The 25,346-nt window shown below is 48.5% G+C and overlaps 1 protein-coding gene and 1 long non-coding RNA gene across 3 annotated transcripts in view; one reads left to right on the top strand and one right to left on the bottom strand.

The window, feature by feature from the left end:
• Positions 1–25,346, top strand: part of LOC146785792 (von Willebrand factor A domain-containing protein 5A-like) — a 541,765-nt gene that overhangs the window by 228,188 nt on the left and 288,231 nt on the right. The window contains exon 15 of the mRNA XM_085635057.1: positions 17,776–17,817. Coding sequence (XP_085491183.1) covers positions 17,776–17,817 — 42 coding nt within the window. The remainder of the gene's footprint in view (positions 1–17,775; positions 17,818–25,346) is intronic.
• The window catches only part of LOC146785793 (uncharacterized), a 258,212-nt gene that overhangs the window by 140,307 nt on the left and 92,559 nt on the right, over positions 1–25,346 (bottom strand). For both annotated transcript variants that reach the window (XR_014970801.1, XR_014970800.1), the window contains exons 2-3: positions 23,287–23,447; positions 15,183–15,343 (exon numbers count right to left, since the gene is read on the bottom strand). This is a non-coding gene — a long non-coding RNA (uncharacterized LOC146785793). The remainder of the gene's footprint in view (positions 1–15,182; positions 15,344–23,286; positions 23,448–25,346) is intronic.

Here is a 25,346-nt window from a genome sequence, read left to right as displayed (position 1 = left end):
GTGGTGTGACTCTCTCTTCCTCCAACTGGAATCCAGCATTCTCCAAAAGGATGCCTCCACCCATCTGCAGATTCATACGTCATCTCTCAGACTGGCCAAGATCCTTCCCACTGTACATTCTACATATTATTTAATACAATTTTATCTCCTAACCTACACACATAACATGAGCTGCAAAAGAACCTTTTTTAATAAAGCAAGAAACATTAAACTTGGTAATGCACTTTTAAAATACGTGATTTTCTGTTCTCACTAAAGCAAAGAATTAAATGAGGCTTTGTTCGACATTTCCATCAACTACAGAGATAAAGCTCAGACCGCGGTCACAGCTGTAAATTATGCCACTGTTCTCTTCACACGGAGAGAAAAAGATTCCTTTGCTTATCTTGAAGGTCGACAGAAACTTTGAGAGCAAGAGCTGAGTTACGAGCTGGTTCTGTTTCTACATTTTAAAATGTCGTGCTAATTCAAATACAAGTTATTTCTACTAATGCACTTTTTAACACTTTCACAAGTTAGAATCACATTTTCATAGTGAGAACAACATCTAACTAAGCACATGTAAATCAAACTATGAATTACTTGCACATGGGTTACATACATTGCTAAATAAAGTGTCTGGCTGAAGTCTGTGAATTTCACGAGTTCACGTTTTCACTCTGTGGCACAGAAATGTGCGTGTCACCTTTCAAATGCAGTTCTTCATTTCTGAAGCAAAGGCAGAATTTCCATTAGTAAAGAAAGCACAGGTTTAGGCTTTCAATCCTCCCTCTGATGATTTAAATCATCACACCTCTGAGGATTTGTAATCATCACTCCAAGTTCATTTCACACATGAAATCAATCAGATCATTTATAGCCAAACTCAAAGGTTCAGTGCAGAGTTATGTAAGTAGATTCTTAGAACAGTTAGTTTTGAGCAGTTCAAATTTCTAAAAAGACAATCCATAAACCTACTCCATGCTCCTCTAAGAATGTTATCCCTCACTCTTCTTGTAGCTTTTTCTCGGACCAAGGTTAATCTTCTGTAAAATAATTAACTAAAAGAATAAAGTCTAACCGAACAGTCCCTTTTTTTTCTTTTTTCCATTGATCAATAATTGTTATCTTTTCAGCTTTTGACAGTTCTCAGTCATTGTTTCAGCTTTGCTCCGTTCTCTTTTTGTCTCAAGCTTGAAATCAAGGTGGCTTATATAGTTCAAATCCTGCATCACACAGTTCATCCATTGTGATGTTCAGTGCTTTGTCCATGCAACATGACCATTCAGGTGCTGGATATCTCCGACAGAGCACCATCGATCTTTTGGACTTTCTCAATCCAAGCCATCCACGTTCATCTTAACTTCGTTCTGATTCAGACGTTTCAGCTATGAGTGCAAATGTTTTTCCAGGGGACAACTGCAGATTTTTCATATACCCCTTTAGCCAGCTTTCTTACACTCCCACTCGTGGGCCCACAGTACTAGTTCTTTCATCAGAGGCTGGACCTGGCTCTTTCATCACTTTGATACCAGTTTCATCCGAGCCAATTTCCACTTCTTGCTTTTCTAGCCCCACCTCGGTTTGCTTTAGTGCTGCTTCAGACTCAGTGTGTTCCCCTACAGCTTGACTGACCCTCTCCCATGGCCTTTTGACCACCGCTGGCATCTCTTCTGGAAGAGGAGCTGTTTCATCAAGGGGACACGGGACCCTACGAGCTTGGAAGACATGCACCCAGTTCGGAAGGCCATCACTCTTCACAGCAATCGTTGTGACCAGGATCACTTTGAACAGTCTTTTCCATCTGGGTTCCAGCCAAGTCTTATGAATGTCATTTTCGATCACATCATCTTCTCTCAGATCGAGGTTGTCGCACCGTTCACCATGCAGATCTCGTGTAGCAGCTGCAACTTGATGAGAAACTGTATGCGCCACATCAGCCAATCCTTCACAGCAATGGCTCATCTTCTCATCTGCATTTGTCACAAGTGCTTTTACTGGTACATCATCAAGCCACTCCAGTGATGTTGAGACATGGTCCTTTGCAAAGCGAGACTCTATGATGTCTTTGTGTTGCTCGAATATGCTCAAAACTTCAGGTCGATAGCTACAGTGTAATACTTGTTCAGTCTGTAGTTCTGCACACATCATTTTCTGGACATCATTGATAGAGTGGATCTTTTGTTTTGATTTTAGAGAAACTGGCAAACTATACCTGTAGACTGATTTTTGCAATAACACGTTTGCTACCATGTAGTTGTCATCCGTCCAGCCCGTCTAATGTCCTCGATTATCCTGGCCCCCGACAATTTACCTGTCCTGAAGGGGCTACTTGGGTGCTGTCCCCCCAGGCGGGCACCCGACGGTGCTCTGGGGCGCCCCTGCGCAGTATCGGCGTCGGAGTTGCGCTGTGCACGGGCCGGGGCCTAGAGGCGCCGGAAGAGCTGGGGAGTTGCGTGCAGAGTCCCGGCGACTGCTGAGGTCTGCGAGTCGCGTTGTGCCCGGCACCGAGAGGTGACACTCGTACGAGGCCGGCCAGCAGGAGGTGAGGGCAGCGCCGAAGTTTGAGAGCCTGCGGGACCCGGGAGGGACATCGGAGGGTCGATCCTACGGCCGGGAACCGGAAAGTGTGTGGCCAGCGTCTGGAGGAGGTGGCGGCGGGGGCAGGAAGCCCTGCGGAGGAGCTAGGCCCCTAACCCTGTGAAGGCACATTGTCGGCTGGCGGTGGGGGGGCATTGGAGGACACAGCCGTTGAGAGGCTGTGGAGGTCCTCCCCCCCCCCTGCTCTCTCTCCATAGGCCTGATACGGGGCGGGACAGCGAGGTGGCCCCCTGTGGGGATGTCATCGGTCCCCATGGAGTCGTGGGCCTTTGTGGTTGCAGCGGGCGGAGTCTCAACCCCCACCTGTGGTTAAGAGGCTAGATCCGCATGGACTGGGCCATACTGAGGACCGGGGGTGGCGGCCCCCTACCGGAGTTGAGTGGAGACCTGATCGGGCTGCAATAGAGGACACGGCGGCCGGGCCGTGGAGGTGAGGAGAGAGGGCGTGCGAAGACTGCGGCAGTCGGAGGGGGCAACCCCTTGCCAGAGGAGTAGAGTGGGATCGCCGTGGTGGCCCCCGACTCACGTGAGGCTGCAACGGGAGATTGGTGACGTACCCAGACGGAGGAGATCACCGGAGTCTATCCCCGACAATGCGGCCCTCATGGTGGCCATCACCCAATCCAGGGATATGCTTGATGCCAAGATAGGGGCAGTTGGGGCGGACGTCACGCTGCTGCGCCAAGATCTGCGCAGCGCTGTGTCTCGCATCACAAAAGCTGAGACCCAGATTTCTGGAGTGGAAGACGATGTTACCACACTGAAGCAAAAAATGGCGAACATTGAAAAGACCCAGCGGGGATTGGCGCTTTGGGTGGAGGATGCAGAAGGGTGGGCCCGACGGAACAATCTGAGATTCGTTGGTTTTCCGGAGGGCTGTGAGGCAGGCAACATGGAACGTTTCCTCACGCAGTGGTTGGAAAGCTGGCTCCCGCCGGACGCTATGTCACGCTGCTTTGTGGTGGAGCGAGCACACAGGGCGCTGTTGCAGAAGCCACCGCCGGGGGCTCGCCCGCGGCCGGTAATAGTGAAATTCCTGAACTATCTGGACCGCGATGCTGTCTTGAAACAAGCCCGGCCTAAGGAACCCCTGCTCTATGAGAATGTGCGCATCTTAATATATCCAGACTATACCCGACTAGTACAGCAACAGCGCCAATCCTTCATGGCGGCAAAGGCCCGACTGCGAGACCTTAAGCTCCCGTATGCCCTCTTATTTCCGGCTCGTCTGCGGGTGGTGTACCAATCCCGCACACACTTCTTCGACACCCCGGAGGGGGTATTTCGGTGGACTGACGAAACGGTGAGAGTGAGGGTGCCCACGCCGCCCGGTAGGGAGTCGGACTCCTCCTCCAGAGAGGGGGCCCGGAAGGGTCAGAAGGAACAGCAACGGAGGGTTGGCAGACGGTCGAGATCCAGGAGGCGCTCTGTGTCTGGTGGGTCCTCCTCTGGGAGGGGTCCGGAGCATGGACATTGATCTTGTGGTACATTGACGCTTGGGGCTGGTCCAGTGCAGGGACGGTTTCCTTTGCTCAAATCTATTTACCTTATTTTTTGCGATATTATTGTCGGGGGGGGGTTCAAGGGTGGGCTGGTTCTTTGCCGGGCTTGCACTGGTCGAGATTCTGCCCGAGGAACATGGGCTGTAAGTTGGGGATCCATTGGATGGGGCTGTGCCACCTCCCCCGTTGGGATCTTGGTGCATGCCCCACCGCGACAGATGCTTCAGCGTTATTGAGGTATGGGGTGGGGGGTTTGTTGGGTGGCAGTTGTTTTAGGTTCAGCGTCGCACTTCCATTGTGGGTTCTTGACATTCTCCATGTGTACAACCGTAGCCCCCTGTTTGTGAGGTGGGTGGGGTCCATTTCCTATGGCTAGCACATCGATAAGAGACCAGGGAATCCCAGGCACTCTCCATGTTATAAGCTGGAACGTGAGAGGGGCCTTGGACAAACTTAAGCGGGGAGCAATATTGCATCAGGCCAAGAGGGCTCGTACGGATATACTTATGCAGCAGGAAACGCACCTCATGGGTACGAAGACCCCCTGTCTACAGCGTTATGGGTATCATCAAGTCTTTCATGCAGGATTTGCGAGGGGCTCCAGAGGGGTGGCGATTTTGGTTCATCGTAGGGTCCCATATATACATGCGCAGCAGTGGATTGGCCCTCAAGGCCGGTATCTGTTTATTCGGGGCACGGTTGGGGAGGTCCCACTGGTTTTGGGTTGTGTGTATGGCCCCCCCATGCAGTGGTCTTTTGTTGAGAGGCTACTGGCCCTTTGGGCGGATATGCTGGACGTGCTCTCGGTAATTGGTGGGGATTGGAACGATGTTATGGATATGGCCAGGGATAGGAGCTGGGGGGAGGATGGTCCGAGGAGTGGAGGTCCCACAAAACTAAGTTCCCTGGTGGCTAGCCTGGACTGGATTGATGTCTGGCGGCGGGCTCACGGAAATGAGCGGGGGTACACATATATTTCAGCGGTCCACAACACCTTTTCCAGGCTTGACTATATATTCACTCCTCGGGCAAGGGCTAATAGAGTGGTTTTGGCAGAGATCCTGCCCCGTGGCCTCTCCGATCACTCCCCAGTGTCCCTCGAGTTGTCTATGGGCCGGGGGTGACAGCCTTTTCGGTGGCGCCTCTCACCATGGCACTTGCAGAATGCAGACTGCAGTACGCACATGAGGGAGGCCATTGCTCACTACTTCACCTCAAGCGAGTGGTCGGTGTCCAGTGTTGGGTCAATGTGGGAGGCCCTGAAGCCCACGCTACGAGGGGTGGATATATCTTGGTGCTCAGCAGCACGTCGTAGGCGCAGAGTGGAGTTGACATGGGCGGAGGCCTCCGTTGAGGCCTTTGAACGCCAAGCCCGGGAGGAAGGGGGAGGGCAGTTGGTGAGGCAATTGCTCCAGGCCCAACAGTCCTGTGCAGCCATTCTAATGGACGAAGCCCGTCAGACATGGCTGGCGACCGAAGCAGAGTATATCAGTAGGGGGACAAGTCCGGAAAGATGATTCATAGGTTTTGCTAGGGCGCCTTCCACGCCCAGGCCCTCCCGGGCCTATTGGATGACGGAGGGGTACCGATTACTGATCCACTACTTATAGCCGACAGTTTTGCTGCCTATTATGCAGACCTCTATAGCACTCGGGAATGCCTATCAGGGGCCACCGTAGATAAATTCTTAGCGGATCTACCGCCTAAAGCGGTGTCTAATGAAGTGCGAGACTGATTGGAACTTCCAATAACGGAGGAGGAGCTCGGCACGGCCTTGGGAGAGCTCAACTCTGGGAAAGCGCCGGGGCCTAATGGGTTCCCGAGTGAATTCTTCAATCGCTATAATGTGCAACTGGCCCATATTATCGGGCGGTGGTGGAGGAGACCAGAGAGAAGGGTATGCTTCCCCCAGATTGGAGGCACGCAGAGGTGGTAGTGTTTCTTAAACCAGGTCGGCCCCCTGATCAACGGGCCTCGTATCGCCCCATCTCCCTCCTCAACATGGAGGCTAAGATCCTGGCAAAGGCATTGGCTAATCGCCCTCTGCCACACATATTGGCTCTTATACACCCTGATCAGGCTGGGTTCATGCCCGGGAGGGCCACCAGACACAACATACGGCGGGCACATGTAGCGGTGGCGGCGGTTCGACAAACAGGGAAACAGGCGGCGCTCCTGTTAGCAGATATGGACAGGGCGTTTGATTCTCTGAGCTGGGTATACCTGTTTGCATTACTGCGTAGACTTAACCTGGGCCCGTGCTTCCTTTCCTATCTTACGCTCCTATACACGAATTTGACGGTACGGGTGGCGGGGGCGGCATCTGCTATTTTTCCGATTCAGCGGGGTACACGGCAGGGATGTCCCCTGTCCCCATACTTGTTTGCACTAGCTATGGAGCCATTGGCGGCATGGGTACGGGTGGGTGCACAGGTACGAGGTTTTGAGTGGTCCCCGGAGGTATCTGACAGAATCGCACTATATGCAGACTACGTCCTTTTTTTTCATGATGGAACTGGACACGTCGGGGCCGCGGCTCCTATGGATCCTGCAGATCTTTGGGGAGACGACGGGATTCTTTATGAATCCTAGCAAATCTACACTGTGGGTTTTAGGGGACCGCTCGAGGCCCGGCAGGTGGGCGAGCACCATTCAGTTGGCGGTTGGAGGGTTGAAATTCTTGGGTGTGTTCCTTTCGGAAATACAGGCTCTCTCGTGGCAGTGCAATGTGGCATAGGTGTGGGAGAGGGTCCGCACAGATCTCAAGACCTGGTCACGTATGCCCCTGACACTGTATGGCAGGTCGGCAATATTTAAGATGGTAGCGCTGCCTAGGCTACTCTATCAGTTGCAAAATTACCCGTATCCGATCCCACCTCGATGGTTCCGACTGGTGAATTCTGTATTGGGGCAGTTTCTGTGGGAGGGGGGTAACGTACGTGTGGCCCTTAGAACATGCTTTTTATCCTCTTACTGCGGAGGAATCGCGTCCTCAGATATCCAGTCTTATTTTCAGGCCTCGCATCTCCTTGTCCTTAATGAGTGGTGGTATGGCGATAGGGGGGATCCAGCGTACGCATTGTAGCGGTTGCTTATGGGGTCTAACGCACTACACACGATTCTATACTCGGCGCCATTGCGTAGCACTATGCCGTCGGTTACGCGTGTGGTTTTCTTGATATGGCGACAAGTGCTGAGTCGTATGGGTTGGTGGAATGTCTTGACTGAGGAGACCCCTCTCTGGAACAATGGGCGCTTCCCAGACCTGGTGGCTCTACGGGGCTTCCGCGGCTGGGACGATATTGGCATTTCGACTTTGGGGGACGTTATGAATGGCACGGCGTTTAAGTCATTCCAGGACTTACAGAGGGAATTTTCTATGCCCCAATCACAGTTCTATAGATATCTCCAGTTTCGCTATGCACTGTCCCCTAGTCTGGAGGGTCTGACATCCCTCCCCGAGTTCAGTCCTTTGGAAGCGAGACTCTTTATGGGGGAGTTAAAGACCAAGAAGATTTCCAGGATTCATCAGGCCCTCGTTATCCATTGTATTACGAAGCTTCAGAAGCTGCGGGGAGATTGGGAGACAGATATTGGTGCATTAGATGAAGAGGACTGGCGGGAAGCCCTGGCGGCCCCTAGAGAAGCGGCTATAGCAGTGCGCCTGCACCTTATACAATTCAAATATCTGCATAGGGTCTACTTCACTCGGGCCAGGCTGTATCGGGCGGGCATGATTGCTGCTCCAGATTGCCTCAGATGTGGCCGGGAAGAAGGCACATTTATACACACTACTTGGCATTGCCTCTCCCTGGACCGAATTTGGAGAGGGGTGTTCGCCTGTCTATCGGAGGTTCTGAGTTGGGAACTCCAGCGAACGCCACGACTAACAATGCTACACGTCATGGCGGGTATTGGGGGCAATCTTTATAAGCTACACCTTTTGCGACTGGGCCTTACATTAGCAAAGCGTGATATCGCCAGGGCATGGAAAGAGCCTCGGTGACTGCATGGAAAAACGGCCTAGCTGTATGGGTCTGGAACAGCCCATATTTGTGGCCAGGGGATGCCCACGCAAGCATTATAAAATATGCAAGCGATGGGCGGATTATCGGGGGATGTGGCTGGAGCGGCCGGTGGAGGTGGAGGATCGTCCCTGGGGATAATTCATGAGGCCGGTCAAGTTGGGGGTGTGCCGGATAGGGGGTAATAAGGGGGGTCATGTTTTATTGTGCTACGGCTGGGTTGCAGGATAATAAAACGGAGGTTGGGACCATTTGGACATGGTGCGACGCAGGGGAAAGGGTGGGGGGCGTTGGGGGGGGGGTTTGTAGTATTTTACTGTGTCTTTTTATTATATTGTCGGATGGCATACATAAAAGTAGATTGCTTCTGTAACATGATGCTATATGACTACGTAGAAGACTCTGATATGCAGGGTGCTGTGATATTTATGCAATCGACAAATAAAATATGTTTTCACCAAAAAAAACCTATGAATTACTTGCACATGGGTTACATAAATTGCTAAATAAAGTGTCTGGCTGAAGTCTGTGAATTTCAGGAGCTCATGTTTTCACTCTGTGGCACAGAAATGTGCGTGTCACCTTTTAAATGCAGTTCTTCATTTCTAAAGCAAAGGCACGTTTTCCATTTGTAAAGAAAGCACAGGTTTAGGCTCTTTCAGTTTCAAAGGTGACAACATACACACTAGCTCATATTTCTCCTTGTCTGTAGGTGTTGACTATCAATGTTATGGGTAGAGGAGGTGCACATGGCAAGTGATGTGGCCTAGTGGCTGGAGCTGCTGACTTTGTTACATGGGGAACCAGGTGTGAATACCAGCCTGGGCTCAACAACCTGTGATTGTGGACAAATCACTTAATCTTCCAGTGCCTAACAAAAGGAGGGCAGTGTGTAGCGATGTATGATTCTGTTGTAAAGTGCTCTAATGCACTTGAGCTAACTTTGAATTGTCACAAGAACGAGTGGCTATGTGTCAAGTATTTCAAGGGAAAGCAAAATAAAAATGCGATTTTATATAGCACTTGTTATCACAGTCTTGGAGATTAGTAGACCTGTACTTAAGAAGTGTGATGATTACCCAACCTAATTGCTGGAATTGTATTGACCTGAGAAACAATAAAGGCCGAGTCAACTAATGAGGATCTAACGTCCTGTACCACAGGTTGTACAGATTAAACGTATCAACACACTGAGCTATGCAGCCAATTTGCATGACTGTTTATTCATAGAAAGCACAAGTGTGATGGAGATGAAGCAGGTTTGTTATTACGGAAAATATGCAAGTGTAGAACCCAGAACATATGCTGTTAGAGGAAAGTAGTTAGGGAAGCAGCACTGTTGTGCATGAATTAGAATCACTAGCACAGGTAAATTACAATTGTCAAATGAAAGCAGGTACGTAGATTTGTAGTGTGCGTTCTAGTCTCGCACGCTGCGTAATGACGCGGCGCGCGAGAGGAGAACGCGGGCGGAGGCACTGCGCATGCGCGAGCCGCGAGGCGCGGAGAAAGAGCCCGCCGTAGCGCGATATGGTTGTGTGGCCCGGCGCTCTTATGTGTATTGCAAGTATTCAATAAATAAGTGTTGTTCTACACTGCCTGCATCTTGTGCTGCTTGGGAGGAGATTCATACTACATTACAGTGGCGACGAGATCGGGATTGCTGCAATCATTGACAGCTGAAGGACCCTGAACCACCGACTGGGAGCACAGGCCAAGGCAGCAGTAACCAGCAAAGGGGGAGGACAAGAAGCGGAGCGGTCCCCAAAGAATACACACGAAGAGCGCGGCAGAGGCAGTTAACACAAGGTACAGACCACGTGCAGAAGCCTATAGATGGCGCGCAACTGCGAGAAGCACACGTGAAGCCGAGTCGCAGAGACCCTGGCGGAAGAGGCAGCAAGCAGCGAAGGGGGGTCAAAAGAGAAGCGACAGCAGGAGCAGAGACGACCAGAGCGGGGAGACACACCGGGAAGTCCAAGAAGCCCAGGCGCAGCGCCAGGAAGGAGGGAAGAGATGAGCACCCAAGGTTCCTCGCTAACGGCGCTCATACCGTTTCTGCCAAGACCGGGAGAACCCCAAATGAAGTGGGAGGACTGGCGGGAATATTTTAAGAACTACCTGGTGTCCCTCAAAGATGAGAACGGTGAAGAGTTCCCCAGCGCGAGGAAGAAAAGAATACTCCTGCACAATTTAGGCCCGGAAGGCATAAGAGTCTACCAGAATCTAGTGCCGCCACTCAGGCAAAACGCGGACGATGACGTATTCAAGCATGCCATGGAGGACCTTGATGCCCACTACCGCCCGGCGGTGAGTGTCTCAATAGACAGATACAACTTCCAACAGAGGAAACAGGAGCCGGGAGAAACCATCGATGAATACGTGGCAGCCTTGAAGAAACTGACAGTGACATGCAAATATAGAGCCCTGCACGATGAGTTCTACAAGGACCAAATCGTCATGCATACCACAAATAAAAGTGTGCAAGATAAACTGTGGGCGAACAGTGAGGCGCCTCTAAAAGACGTAATAGCGATGGTGAAGAAAGCGGAGCTGACCAAACGGTGTGCGGAAGCAGCAAAACGAGAAGTGGTCCCCAAAGTCATGGTGAACAGAGTGGATGAAGCTGAAGCGCAGGGAAGAAGCAGGCAACCAGCGCAGGAGGGCAGAGGACCCCCGAAGTGGAAAGGGAAGACGGGCCAAACGTGAAAGCAGACAAAAGACAACAACAGAGCCTGTTACAGATGCGGCAGTCCCACACACGCAGCCCAGGACAAGAGATGCCCCGCGTTCCGGGCGAAGTGTATGTTCTGCGGCATAATGGGTCACTACGAGAAAGTCTGCCGGAGGAAGACGAAGAGACCCGTGGTGAAGTATGTGGAACAAGAGCAACAGGGAGAGGAAGAAGAGCAAGAGGAAGACGTGGAGATCCTGTGTATCGAGGATCAGGTGCTAGGGATAGCCGGGAAGAGAACCCGCAAACCCCAATGCGACATGACGATTGGAGGGGTGAACATCCAAATAGTAATAGACTCAGGGTCTCCGTACACCATCATCCAGAAAACGGTATGGAAGGAGCAGTTCGAACCTACACTGGGACCAAAGCTGGAACCCCCAGACATTCGGCCGGTAACGTACACAGGAGATCCAATACCCATGGTAGGGTACCGGAAACTGACCTTTGAATTCCGGGGAAGACAAGCCGAGTGCAAGCTGTACATAGCGGAGAAAGGCCCCTCTGTACTGGGATGGATGGACCAAGGGGATCTAGGGATCAAACTAGACCCGGGAGGCGACACACAAGTCCTCTTGACGGCGCCAGGGAGCTGGCTGGTACTGGAAGCAACGAAGCACAAATTCCAGAAGGTGTTTGGAGGAAAGGTGGGGAAACTGGAGAAATTTACACACAGGATAGTACTTAAGGAAAACTCCAGCCCGGTGTCCCACAAAGTCAGGAACATACCCTTGGCAGTGAGAGAAGCGGTGCAGACGGAGCTACACAGGTTGGAAAAGGAGGGGATAATAGAGCCGATCGACAGTGCGGAATGGCTTGCCCCCCTGGTAGTGGCGATGAAACCCAACGGGAAAGTCCGTCTCTGTGTGGACCTTAGGGAACTAAACAAGTGCCTCATAGTAGAGAAATTCCCGTTACCTCGCATTGAGGAAATGCTAGCCAAGACCAAAGGGATAAAATGGTTCTCCACCATCGACCTAACGTCCGCCTATCACCAAATAGACCTGCACCCATCAAGCCGGAAGTTGACATCGTTTATCACACCCTTCGGGTGCTACCAGTTTCGGAGAATGCCATTTGGACTTGCCTCCGCAGCAGCGGTGTTCCAAAAGCTGATGCATCGGCTGTTTTAGGACATTGAAGGCGTCCAGTATTTTCAGGATGATATACTCGTGATGGGGACAGATAGAAGAGACCACGATGAGAGGTTGGAGAAAGTTCTCAGAGTGCTAGAGGACAAAGGCCTGACGGCGGAATGGGAAAAGTGCAGGCTGGGAATGACATCAGTCACCTACCTGGGGCACGAAATAGGAGGTCATGGCATCACCCCCAAAAGAGCGAATGTGGAAGCGATATGCAAGGCGACCGCACCCAACAACAAAGAGGAAGTGAGGTCCTTCTTAGGGATGGCCGAGTACTACAGCAAATTCGTACCACACTTCGCCAACAAGACCCATCACCTTCGACAACTAACAAGGGACAAAACAACCTACCAATGGACGGAAGACACACAGAAGGAATTCGAGGCCCTAAAAAAGGACATCAGTCAAGCGGTACCCTTGCAAGGGTATGATCCTCTCGGTCGGTCGATTCTAACGACAGATGCCAGCGAGAAAGGCCTAGGAGCCGTGCTCATGCAGGAAAGGAGCGATGGACAGGTGAAAACACTCAGCTTCGCGTCCAGGACACTATCACCCACGGAGCAGAAATATAGTGTGATTGAGAAAGAGATGCTAGCGGTGGTGTGGGCGATGGGAAAATATCGCCAATTCTTATGGGGCACAAGATTCTTGCTGAAAACGGACAACAAGCCACTGGTAAAAGTGCTCACCTCAAGCGGGCATGCAGGGGCCACACCCCGCATAGCGAAAATGACGCTCAAACTGCTGGAGTACAGATACGATGTGGAGTATATTCCGGGGACGAGGAATAAGGTGGCAGACTATCTCAGCCGAGCAGCAGCCATGGAAGGTGCCCCGGACATGATGCCCGAAGAAGGCGAGATGGTGGCAATAATGGACGACCCCGAAAGGGTGATAAGCAAACAAGAATGGATACAAGCATATGAAGAAGATGAGGACATCCGCAAGGTCAAGGAACACATAATAAAGGGATGGCCGGAGAAGAGACGGTTAGGAGAGGCTCTCCGGAAGTATTTCGAAGTGCGAGAAGAGTTATCGGTAGGGAACGAAGGAATATTCCTGTACAGGAGAGACAAAGTGGTTCCTCCAGAAACAGTGGTTCCCCGATTACTCGCAATGCTACACGAAGGGCACTTGGGAATAGTAAAATTGAAGGCGAGGGCTAAACACATGTACAGGTGGCCAGGAATGGACGCCCAGGTGGAGAGGCAAGTGAGAGAGTGCAGCCAGTGCCAAGGAGCCGACAAGACGCTAGTCCCACTACGGCCGGTGCTAGGGAAATTCCCCTTACCAAGTGGGCCATGGGAAGACGTGGCGGTGGACATCCTGGGACCGGTGCTGGACATCCACGGAACGCCCCAATACCTCTGTGTCCTGGTCGACAAGTATTCCAAATGGCCGGAGATACACATACAGGAAGAAATGGAAGCAGAAACAGTGATAAAATTCCTCACTTCCGTTTTTCTAAGGGAAGGCATCCCCAGAACGCTATTGAGCGACAATGGACCCCAATTTAGATCGGACAAATGGAACAAATACGCAGAGCGCAATGGGATAAAATTGCTGCACACGGCGGTGTACCACCCGGCAAGCAATGGGCAGGTGGAGCGCTTTAACAGAGTACTGATGGGATCCATCCAAGCAGCCATCATGGTGGGGAAATATTGGGAGAAGGAGGTTCAGAAAACAGTGTGGGCCTACCGCATCACCCCCACGGGGACGGGGTACAGCCCCTTCCAAATCCTAAGGGGGAGACACCCCTTCACAAAGGACAACGTCATATGGAGAGAAAAGACATTAACGAGTAAATGGTCCCCAGCAGTAGTACAACACAACCTGGAGAAGGCCCAGAGGGTGTACTCGGAGCATTACAACAAGAGACGGACGGTCAAGAACGCCACTCTGGAGAAAGGGGAGTGGGTGAGAGTCAAACTAGCGGTACGAAGGAAGAAGGGAGATAGCAAGTACAGTCCACCTCTACAAGTGGAAGAGGCATACGAGAGAGCTGCCTTACTCAGTGATGGGAACGTGTGGTCCCATGACCGCATGGCGAAATGCAACAAGATCCTGAAATGGCCAGAGGAAGAGAAGGAGAAGTCAGCCCAAGGGACACTAACAAAAGACAATGAAGGAAGCCAACCCCCTGAAGGGAGAAGCGGACCGGAGAGAGAGGATAGTGAGGAGCTAGCACACCAGGGGTCGATGGAAATGGAAGAGCTAGCGACGGAGGATGGCCACAGCCCGGACAGAGCGGGGCGAAGCGAACAACTTGGCCACAGCCCGGCTGCAAGCAATGATTCTGGTAATCATGGCACCCCGGTAAGGCGCACCCGAGCGGGCAGAGTGATTGTGAGGCCTAGCCGCTTCAAAGACTTTGAACTGGAGGGAGGGTGCATACCCTAGAGACTGTGACGACAGTATGTTATCAGGGCCATGGAAAAGGAGGGAGATATGTAGTGTGCGTTCTAGTCTCGCACGCTGCGTAATGACGCGGCGCGCGAGAGGAGAACTCGGGCGAAGGCACTGCGCATGCGCGAGGCGCGGAGAAAGAGCCCGCCGTAGCGCGATATGGTTGTGTTGCCCGGCGCTCTTATTTGTATTGCAAGTATTCAATAAATAAGTGTTGTTCTACACTGCCTGCATCTTGTGCTGCTTGGGAGGAGATTCATACTACATTACAAGATTCACCTAGGAATTTTAAAAGTATGACTTTAGAGTAGATCTTGGGATACAGGACTTTTGTCTTAAAAATCAGATACCTAGTGTCACAAGACAACTGAACTCGGCTATGATAGAAGCCAATGAACATATTATACAAAATATGACTTGAATACTTAACTTCTGTCTCATTGGTAATATGCAAAGTTGGTAGTATGTTTTATATTTGTTTAATCATTTGAAGTGCCATACAATTTGCGGAAGCCAATGCTTGTGTAATGATTTGCTGGGACCAATGCTTGTTGATGGTAGCACCTTTTCCTCCATAAACAACGTTCAAGATTATTAGGCAAATGAACAATTATTTGCTACAGGCGTCCTTGCACATGTTAACTGTCTTGAAATATACACGTGAAGCACTTGCGAAAGATTCAGAGCTCATGTTGCGTTCACGTGCACTTGTGAGAAAAGCTGAAGCCAAAAACTATATAAACCCCACCTGCCTGGTTACCGGTGCTTCGCTTCGTTAAAGAACACTTACCCGACTCCGGAATGGTGGCAAATCCTCTGAAGCTCTTCACCGTTTCACCCGGCTTCCTTCCCTATCTGCACCTGACGTCTTCGGCTGAGTCCGGAGTTATTCTTCAGATGCTCCTTCCGGCCTTCGCATTTCCGACTTCCCCAGACAACTCTTCTGATTCCCTGCAGAAAAGAAAGGACGGTAAATTAAAGAGTTGCCAAGCAACGCTTCGCAAGTACGGTAAAGCGTGAACTTTAATACAGACTTCCCGGTAAGAACTACAATCTTTTAAAAACCTGTAATAGACTTCTTGACCTTCAATTAAACAAAGAACGTTTTTGAAATGCTCCGTGAAGTCCTCAAAAGGATCTAAGACTTTTGCATAGTATTTGATTTGTAAAAACAAAGGGGCCGATTAAGATGGCGGGCGGACTTTAGTCAGTGGTGCGGCGGTCCCGAACCTGCAATTAGGATGCCACCGCGGCGGTGGCATCCTCTATTCCCAGCATTGTGGTGGGCGGTGCTCAAAGCAAAAGGAAGCAAGTCCTTTTGTTTTTATTTTCCCTCACACACCCTAGTGGTGTCATGCTTCATCATCGGGACACCCCAACGCCTAAAAGTCAGGGTGGGCTCAACCAGTATTTCAGGGAGCACTTGATGAGATGTTATTTGGCCAGGGGGTTTTAAAGATTAAAAATCGGTGTCAAACCCCAGTTTCCCTTTATTCTTAGGTTTGGCACTGATAATAAAAACAATATAAGCGGGTATCCAGGGATATTATGGTCCTAGGACCCTATTGCCAACATGTTTCTGTCCTAATAGCCCCATAAAGGGTGCGCGGACATTCTTCAGGGCGTGTACCCCCTGTTAGAATAGAAAGGGAACTTCCCTATACTAATACACAATGTAAGGGCAGGTAGCTGCTCCTTATTATAAAAATGTCGTTCTGTTAAAAAATGTCACTCCATCTGTGGAAAACAAACAAAAAAGACAAACAACAAATACAGAGCGTCAATTCCATTTTATAAATCATTTTTTCAACATGAATAATGTGATTATCTCTGTATTCTCCACATCATCATGCGTGAAAACTAAAAATAGAATGTGCGCGTGATTGTAGCATAACCACTCGTGTAAGTGACACTCAACAATTATAGCGTGTGTATATTTGGTGGCGGTAATTTTCCGCATTCTATTCATACACACTCTTGTGACGTGTAACTGCTCAGGTAGCGGTATGTATCCGCTTCCCATTTCCACACATTCATTTGCGTGTGATTATAGGACATCGGTCTACACAGATAGTCTTCCAATACATCAGCACGAGTTAAAAACAAATCCACTCCTATTATATTTTATATATATGAATAGAAGCCCTTAATAGCTGAGATATATATATGTACATATAATTGGAGTGGTTATGCTACAATCACGCGCACATTCTATTTTTAGTTTTCACGCATGATGATGTGGAGAATACAGAGATTATCACATTATTCATGTTGAAAAAATGATTTACAAAATGGAATTGACGCACTGTATTTGTTGTTCGTCTTTTTTGTTTGTTTTCCACAGATGGAGTGAAATTTTTTAACAGAACGACATCTTTATAATAAGGAGCAGCTACCTGCCCTTACATTGTGTATTAGTATAGGGAAGTTCCCTTTCTATTCTAACAGGGGGTACACGCCCTGAAGAATGTCCGCGCACCCTTTATGGGGCTATTAGGACAGAAACATGTTGGCAATAGGGTCCTAGGACCATAATATCCCTGGATACCCGCTTATATTGTTTTTATTATCAGTGCCAAACCCAAGAATAAAGGGAAACTGGGGTTTGACACCGATTTTTAATCTTTAAAACCCCCTAGCCAAATAACATCTCATCAAGTGCTCCCTGAAATACTGGTTGAGCCCACCCTGACTTTTAGGCGTCGGGGTGTCCCGATGATGAAGCATGACACCACTAGGGTGTGTGAGGGAAAATAAAAACAAAAGGACTTGCTTCCTTCCCCACACTTAGGTGGTGTCTTAAACTTCGGATAGGGCATACCACCGTTTGAACTAGCAGTGTACTGTTATTATTGGTTGAACCATCGTGGGAGTACTTATAGTGATTTAGTGTTACTCACGGGAGGGTGTACTCCCTCATTGAATTCCTCTCTGCCCCTTACCTAACTAGGAACCTCCCTACTTTAGGTTTGTGTATTATGTCTAGCAGACCACGCCACCATATATAGCCCCTTTTCCACTCAGTCAACTGTGTGACCGGCGGAAAACTGGGGGACGGTCTTTCCGTCCGCCAGGGTCCCCCCGCCATACTAATATGGCGGGGGGAAATGGGTGGTGGGCAGGGAAGGATGTAGGGCGGACGCCACCGCCATGCGGCGGTGGCTATCCGCCCTACATCCTAATGGACCCCAAAGAAACAGAGATTAATGAACATTCCTTGGGTCTGCTTAAAAGATCTAAAGGGGTCAAAATTCTTGATTATAGTACTATTACTTGTGTAGTTACTGAGCAAACAGAAATCGGTAACATCAGTGATAATTTAATTACTTGAACGAATGCAGAATATCAGTGCACTTGTTACTTTTGTTATTTCTTTCTTTTAGTTTTGAGAACACTTTCTGGAGTAAAAGAGAAAGATAAATCAGGTATGCGAACTTCACAATTAAGGAAAACAATAATTGTAAACAAACTTGGAAAGTGATGGTATTGGTGAGATAATGTCGTATTTTTATAATGTTCTATGAAGGTATACCCAATTGAGAAAAGACAAAAAGAAGATGTTTTAATCTAAAGAAGTGATGTGGGGCATTCAGAGAGATCAGGTATTTTATAGTTAAACAAGATCAATAGAGATACGTTATATGCCAAGATAGTTCTTCCAAGATTACAATTGTAATTTTATTTTCATGATCGGTACAATTACCAGAACATATACAAGCAGAATACTGAAGCCCAGATCCACTTCACCTATTAAGAGAGAGACGTTTTACACGATCCTATTGGCAAGTCAGTCTGCAGGAATCCAGTGTGTTTTCTTTTGTCTCTCATCCCAATTCCCCTCTCACCCCGGGAGCCTATCTGGATGGCAGGTGTATTCTATTCTTGCCTTTCTGGTGGATTTCAAAGGGAGTTGGGAAAAAGCAGCGTCAAGGAAGAAACAAAACGGAGTACAGGTGGGTGATTTTGTGACAGAAAGCGAAGCCACACTACCCCCCTTTTGTTCCTTCCTTGATTCCGTCATTATTGACTTGGGGCAGGATAACATGGAGTCGTCTCAGTTGACCATTTTAATTTGTAAATTATCCGAAGAAATGCAGGAACTTAGGCAGGAAAATCAGGCCCTTAGACAAGAACTGGATAGAACCAGAACAGGCTTCACAAGTTGGAGAGACCCACAACCAGGTGAATATAAACCCATCATTGCTCCCGCTAAGTTTGGTCCCACAGCATTTATTTCCCCTAGCGCGTCAGGCTCTAACATTGATCAAAATTTGCAAGTCACTGTAGTAACTCCAACCCCAGTACCTTTGGCAAATCTGGAATGATTGACAGGAAGTAGTAGTCACTGTACCACTTTTATGAGACAATGTCAATTGCATTTCTTATGCAAACCGCAGGTTTTTACCACAGACACATCCAAGGTAGCTTTTATCATCTCCTATTTGGGAGGCGTAGCGGCCAACTGGGCTATGCCTTTAGTAGACAAAAACGAACCTTTGTTATACAATTTAGCTGCTTTTAAAACAGAAATGTCCAGTTTATTTTCTAAGCATGTTTTTATTCAAGCCTCCAATAACGAGCTTCTCAATTTACGCCAGGGGTCTAAAGATCTATTAACCTGTGGAACTAATTTCCCCCGATTATTATCAGAAACACATTGGCCCGAAGAGAAAAGGATATCTTTATTCTATCGGGGTCTTAGAGATGAATTAAAGGATTCTCTTGCACATATTGTTAATCTGCCAGAGGATTAGGCAGAATTTCTAGATCTAGTTGTTAAATTAGATCAAAGATTAGGAGAGCGAAAGAGTGAAAGACCCAGAGGTGACTTAAGAACTTTACATTTTAGAACCGAGAACAAAGAAACTGAAGATAAAAACACACACGTCGAACCTATGCAGATAGGTGGCTTGAAAGGACCACTTTCTGCAGAAGAAAAAGAGCCCAGGCGTAAGGGCAATTTGTACCTTTACTGTGGTAAGGCTGGCCACTTTGCTAAAGATTGTCCAAACAAAGAAAACAAAAAGAAAGCTATAGCATTAACAAACAAGTCATCTAGTGAGTCGGAAAACTAGACTTCTCGGAGAAAGAAGCAATTGTTTGTTCGAGAACAACTTCAGTACAGGTCTCACAGTATGCCACTAATGTTATTAATCGTACCCCAAAACACTTTACCATTAGGTTAACCTTTATCATAACAACTCAACAAAGACACAGTTTAGCGGTTTTGATTGATTCCGAGGCTACCGGCAATTTTTTTGATTTCGGATTGGCCAGCAAATTAGGAATAACCCGAGTCCCAAAAGCTGAACCAGAGCCAGTCAGAACTGTTGACGGCTCAGCCTTACTTCAGGATTAATTAAGTTTCACACTAAGCCCTTGACCATAGTTGCAGAAAATGGACACACTGAAGAAACAGTGTTTGACTTGATTGATACACCCACTTTTGGTGTGATACTGGGAGTTCCTTGGTTAGAGCTACATACTCCGAAAATAGATTGGATTAAGAGAACAGTTACTTTAGACTCTCCTTATTGCAGAAATCACTGTTATGCAGAAACCCAGGATCCTTTAACCCCTTTGTTCTGTGCTGCTCTCTTACAAGACTCACCACAGTTGCCTGATGAATATCAAGATTACGCTGATGTATTTGATCCTGTCCAAGCAACTAAGTTACCCTCACACAGAGTGTACGACTGCAGTATAGACCTGATCCCTGGTGCAGTCTTACCCTGTAGTAGAATTTACCAAACTGAGCCTGAAAACCAATATTTGAGAACCTACTTAGACGAACTGTTGGAGATTGGTTTTATAAGACACTCTACTTCACCAGTCTCTTCGCCACACTTCTTTGTAGCTAAAAAGTCTGGCGATCTGAGAGCGTGCATAGATTACCGCGCGGTTAACAAGGCCACGATTAAAAATCGGTACCCATTGCCCTTAATTCCAGTCTTGTTAAACCAAATCAAGGGATCAAGTATCTACATAAAATTAGACCTACGGGGTGCGTACCATCTTGTCTGAATTAAGGAAGAAGACAAGTGGAAGACTGCTTTTCATATGAAATACCGTCTATTTCAATATACAGTAATGCCATTGGGTCTCTGTAAATCCCGGCAGCGTTCCAGTATTTCATCTATGAAGTCCTTCAGGATTTACTTGATATCTGCGTCATCGTGTATATTGATGACATACTGGTCTTCTCCTAGTCTGAGGAAGAGCATACTAAGCACGTTCGCTAAGTTCTACAAAGTTTAAGAGACAATTCATTGTATGTGAAACTCAAAAAATGTGTATTCAACACCAAGAAATTCGAGTTCCTAGGCTATTGGCTTTCCCCCGACAGAATAATCATGGACCCAAAAAAGGTTGAAGCAATATTAAATCGTCCCACTCCGTCTTCTGTAAAAGACACTCAGCGAGTACTAGGTTTTGCCAATTTTTATAGACGCTTCATATCCAAATTTTCAATGATAGTGACACCCATCACTCAATTACTTCGAAAGGGTCAGAAATTCCAATGGAACCAAGACGCAGAAAAAGCTTTTGTGAAATTAAAACAAGCATTTACATCAGCACCCATTCTAATTCACCCAGATCCCGATAAGCTATTTTTTATCGAGGCTTACGCTTCCCAAACCGCGTTGGGAGGCGTATTAATGCAAAAAGATACTGCAACTGGACATTTACGCCCAATTGCCTTCTACTTGCGCAAACTGTTACCAACTGAACAGAATTATACTATTGCAGAATGCGAGTTATTGGCAATTAAGGCAGTTTTTCTTGAATGGAGACATCATCTATTGGGTGCCAAGCACACAATTACCATATTTTCTGATCACAAGAATCTTCAGTTTTTTAGTACAGTTAAGGCACTAACTCCCAGACAGATGCGTTGGTTGCTTTTTTTTTAGAGAATTCGATTTCATCATAACATACCGTCCTGGACAAAAACAACTCCTGTCGGATACCTCAGTCTGTGAAAAGGACATGAACGGAACAAAAGATTCACAAAGTATAATTCCTTCTGAAAAGATAGTGGCAGTCACACAAGCAGACACCTTTCTAGATCAAGTTAAATTGGGAGTTTAGATGCTGAATGAACAGCAATGGCTAGCTCAGAAAGTAACCACCATACTTGAGGGCTATTTCTTTCATAAGGATAAGCTATTTATTCCTCAAGAAAATGTACGACAACAAGTCCTAAATTGGAATCAGGATTTAAGTACAGCAGAACATCCTGGAGTCAACAAAACCATAGAATTATGTCAACGACGTTTCTGGTGGAAAAATATTAAACAGGATGTCCAACAATATGTAAAAGCATGCCCAGTCTGCGCACGACAAAAGTCCTCCCATTCATCCCCCACAGGCCTTTTGCAACCATTGCCTATACCCCCACTTCCCTGGCATACGATCAGTTTGGACTTCATCACAGACTTACCCAAATCCCATAACTTTACAACAATTTTAGTCGTAGTAGACTGGTTGTCAAAAATGGGACACTTTATTCCTCTACAAAAACTACCAACTTCAACAGGAATTTAGCGACATTTTCATAAAGCATATTGTAAAATTACATGGACTTCCCAGTAACATAATTTCCGACCGGGGCCCCCATATCGTTTCAAACTAAAATAGCACTCTCCTCTGCTTTTCATCCACAAACTGACAGCCAGACAGAAAAAGTCAACCAATATCTTGAACAAAGCTTACGGTGTCTAACTTCCACCGTATCGGCTCAGTGGGATGAAGTCCCAGCATTAGCAGAGTTTTCATACAACAATAGCTCCATGCAGCTTTAGATTGTTCCCCTTTCTTTTTTACTACTGGGTTGCATCCACGATCTATTCCTACCATCCTTCCAGATTTAATAAAAACAATGCCTGCAGTGACCGACAGGTTAAAAAAATTACAAGAATTTCAAGAACAAGCTAAGCGTAGTTTAGCCAAGAATAAACAAAGGGTCAAATTATCAGTTGACAAACACAGAACACCAGCACCACCTTATCAGGTAGGAGAGCTCGTCTGGTTATCAACCAGAAATATTCAGATTGAGGGTCCCAAGAAAGTAAAACATAGATTCATTGGTCCCTTTCCCATTAATAAAGTCTTGAATCCAGTTTCAATGAGATTAAACTTGCCCATGGAATATGCCATCCACCCAGTATTTCATGTATCCCTGCTTAAACCAAATGATCTGTCCACACGAAAAGACAATCCACCTCCACCAATTGTAGTTGCAGATCATATTGAATATGAATTTAATTGTATTGTTGATGCAAAACGCATACGAAGTCGATTATATTATTGAATTGACTGGAAAGGTATTGAATGATGTGTCGGAAAGATCTTGGGAACCAGAAATGCATATACATGCCCTGAGGTTGGTCAGGTCTTTCCATGCCTTGCATCCGGAAAAACCCCAGCCCATAAGGAGACCTTTGGGGGGGGGAACTGTCACGAGACAACTGAACTCGGCTATGATAGAAGTCAATGAACAGATTATATGAAATATGGCTTGAATACTTGACTTCTGTCTCATTGGTAATATGCAAAGTTGGTATTATGTTTTATATTTGTTTAATTATTTGAAGTGCCATACAATTTGCTGAAGCCAATGCTTGTGTAATGGTTTGCTGGGACCAATGCTTGTTGATGTTAGCACCTTTTCCCCCATAAACAACATTCAAGATTATTAGGCAAATGAACAATTATTTGCTACAGGCGTCCTTGCACATGTTAACCGTCTTGAAATATACACGTGAAGCACTTGCGAAAGATTCAGAGCTCATGTTGCGTTCACGTGCACATGTGAGAAAAGCTGAAGCCAAAAACTATTTAAACCCCACCCGCCTGGTTACCGGTGCTTCACTTCGTTAAAGAACACTTACCTGACTCCGGATCGGTGGTGAATCCTCTCAAGCTCTTCACTGTTTCACCCGGCTTCCTTCCCTATCTGCACCCGACGTCTTCGGCTGAGTCTGGAGTTATTCTGCAGATGCTCCTGCCGGCCTTCGCATTTCCGGCTTCCCCAGACAACTCTTCCGATTCCCTGCAGAAAAGAAAGGACGGTAAATGAAAGCGTTGCCAAGTCACGCTTCACAAGTACGGTAAAGTGTGAACTTTAATACAGACTTCCTGGTAAGAACTACAATCTTTTAAAAACCTGTAATAGACTTCTTGACCTTCAATTAAACAAAGAACGTATTGGAAATTCTCTGTGAAGTCCTCAAAACGATCTAAAACTTTCGCAGAGTATTTGATTTGTAAAAACAAAGAAACAGATTTATGAACATTCCTTGGGTCTGCTTAAAAGATCTAAAGGGGCAGGATGGCGACCATGTAGGACATGCCTACCCGTCGTTCCTGCCTCTAGCCCAGGCCCGGGACCTTCAGCCTTGTTGAAAATCAGCTAAAATCCTGGGTCGGCACCCTCATACCCACCCCGCAGCGACAGGAACCCTTGGACCCCGAGTCTACCTCTGAGGCGCTGTAGAGACCGGAGGTACAGAGGACAGCATTGAGCGGGCTGCGCTGGCCGGGAGTTTCCGCGAGCGGCGGCGCCGCTGGGGAGAGAGGATTTCCGCTTCCTTGGCCCGGAGATGCGCTGCGAAGGACTGAAGCACCGGGCCGCTCCTAAAACCACTCCTTGAGTGCTGCTGTGCCCGGAGACGCGGTAAGCCCCGCTAAGCGAACCGCGCCGGCTGGGAGCTGCCGCTGGAGGCGGTGCCGCTGGCGCAGAGCTGTCCGGGCCACCCCTGCACCCGATATGCCGGCCCCCGGGTACGCAACTAGCCTCCTCCCCGGGGCGGCTCGCAGGGTCAGAGCTGAGGAGGCCTCTTCGATACGCTGCTGACGGAGCCACGATTAGTCTCCCCCTCCCCCGTATAAAGGAACGATCGGCGGCTGCCGTCCCTGACGGTGCCCGGATGTTGGAGGCCGCTGGGGGGGGCCGCCTCCTGCTACACACAATTGATTCGGGGGGAGCGGCGATGAAGCACAAGGAGCTCTCAACAGTGCATCCGCAGCCACGGCGGCCACAAGCAGAGGTGAGCAGGCCTGGCACTGGGCTGCTAAGGAGGGGGCCTTGATTGCCACAAGGGTGGCGCAGCCACCATAGCCGGCATCATTAATTGCCTTACACCAACAGAGGGCCGGGGCAGCTGCGTGTCAAGGGCGCTAGATACGACGCGGATGCACAGACTCGCTGGCGCACAGCCAACACACTGACCTCGGAGGGGCCTCGCAGGCGGAGTCAGAGCCCTTGGTGGGCGCAAGCACACGCTATCCAGATTCCGGCGTGTGCTTCGTTTCAACTTGCAAAACAGAACTGTGAGCGGCCGAGATTGCATCGCCCGTTGCGCGGTGGTGAGACTGCTTGCCTGCGACGAGATGGCGGCTGCTGCCAAACACCGTAAGGAGAGGTCGGTGAAGGAGCTCCTTCTCAAACCGGGATCGGAGGGACCGGAGGTGCCCAAGATGAAGGGGGCTCCCCGCTGGCGAAGGGACAGGCTGACGTCGATGGCCCAGTCACCCGGGGCATCCTCGAGTCTTTGTTTGCCACTCCCACCGGAGAATTCCACACAATGAAAAAGGAATTGTCGGCCGAGCTCCACGAGCTGCGGAGGGACATTGACTCCGTAGGGGAACACGTGGACGGCCTGGAGACCAGTACAGCAGCTAGAGACGAGGAGGTGACTCACCTTCAACAAGAAGCGATACGCCTACGAGAACAGCAACTGGACCTCCAGGCCCAAATGGAAGATTTGGAGAATCGCTCCAGACGGAACAACATCAGAATCCGGGCGATTCCGCAGGGCCTGGAGGGAGAAGACATCGAGGGCTTTGTCAAAGGCCTCTTCCGGCACATACTGGGAGCCCCTACAGAACAACGGATCAAGCTAGACAGGACACATCGAGTTGGGCCCAAACGACCGGCCACAGCCCCACC

Source organism: Triturus cristatus, chromosome 11, assembly GCF_964204655.1.
Source record: "Triturus cristatus chromosome 11, aTriCri1.1, whole genome shotgun sequence".
NCBI classification, from domain to species: Eukaryota; Metazoa; Chordata; class Amphibia; order Caudata; family Salamandridae; genus Triturus; species Triturus cristatus.
Note: the sequence above shows the minus strand (reverse complement) of the source record. Positions and strands in the feature narration are given on the sequence as shown.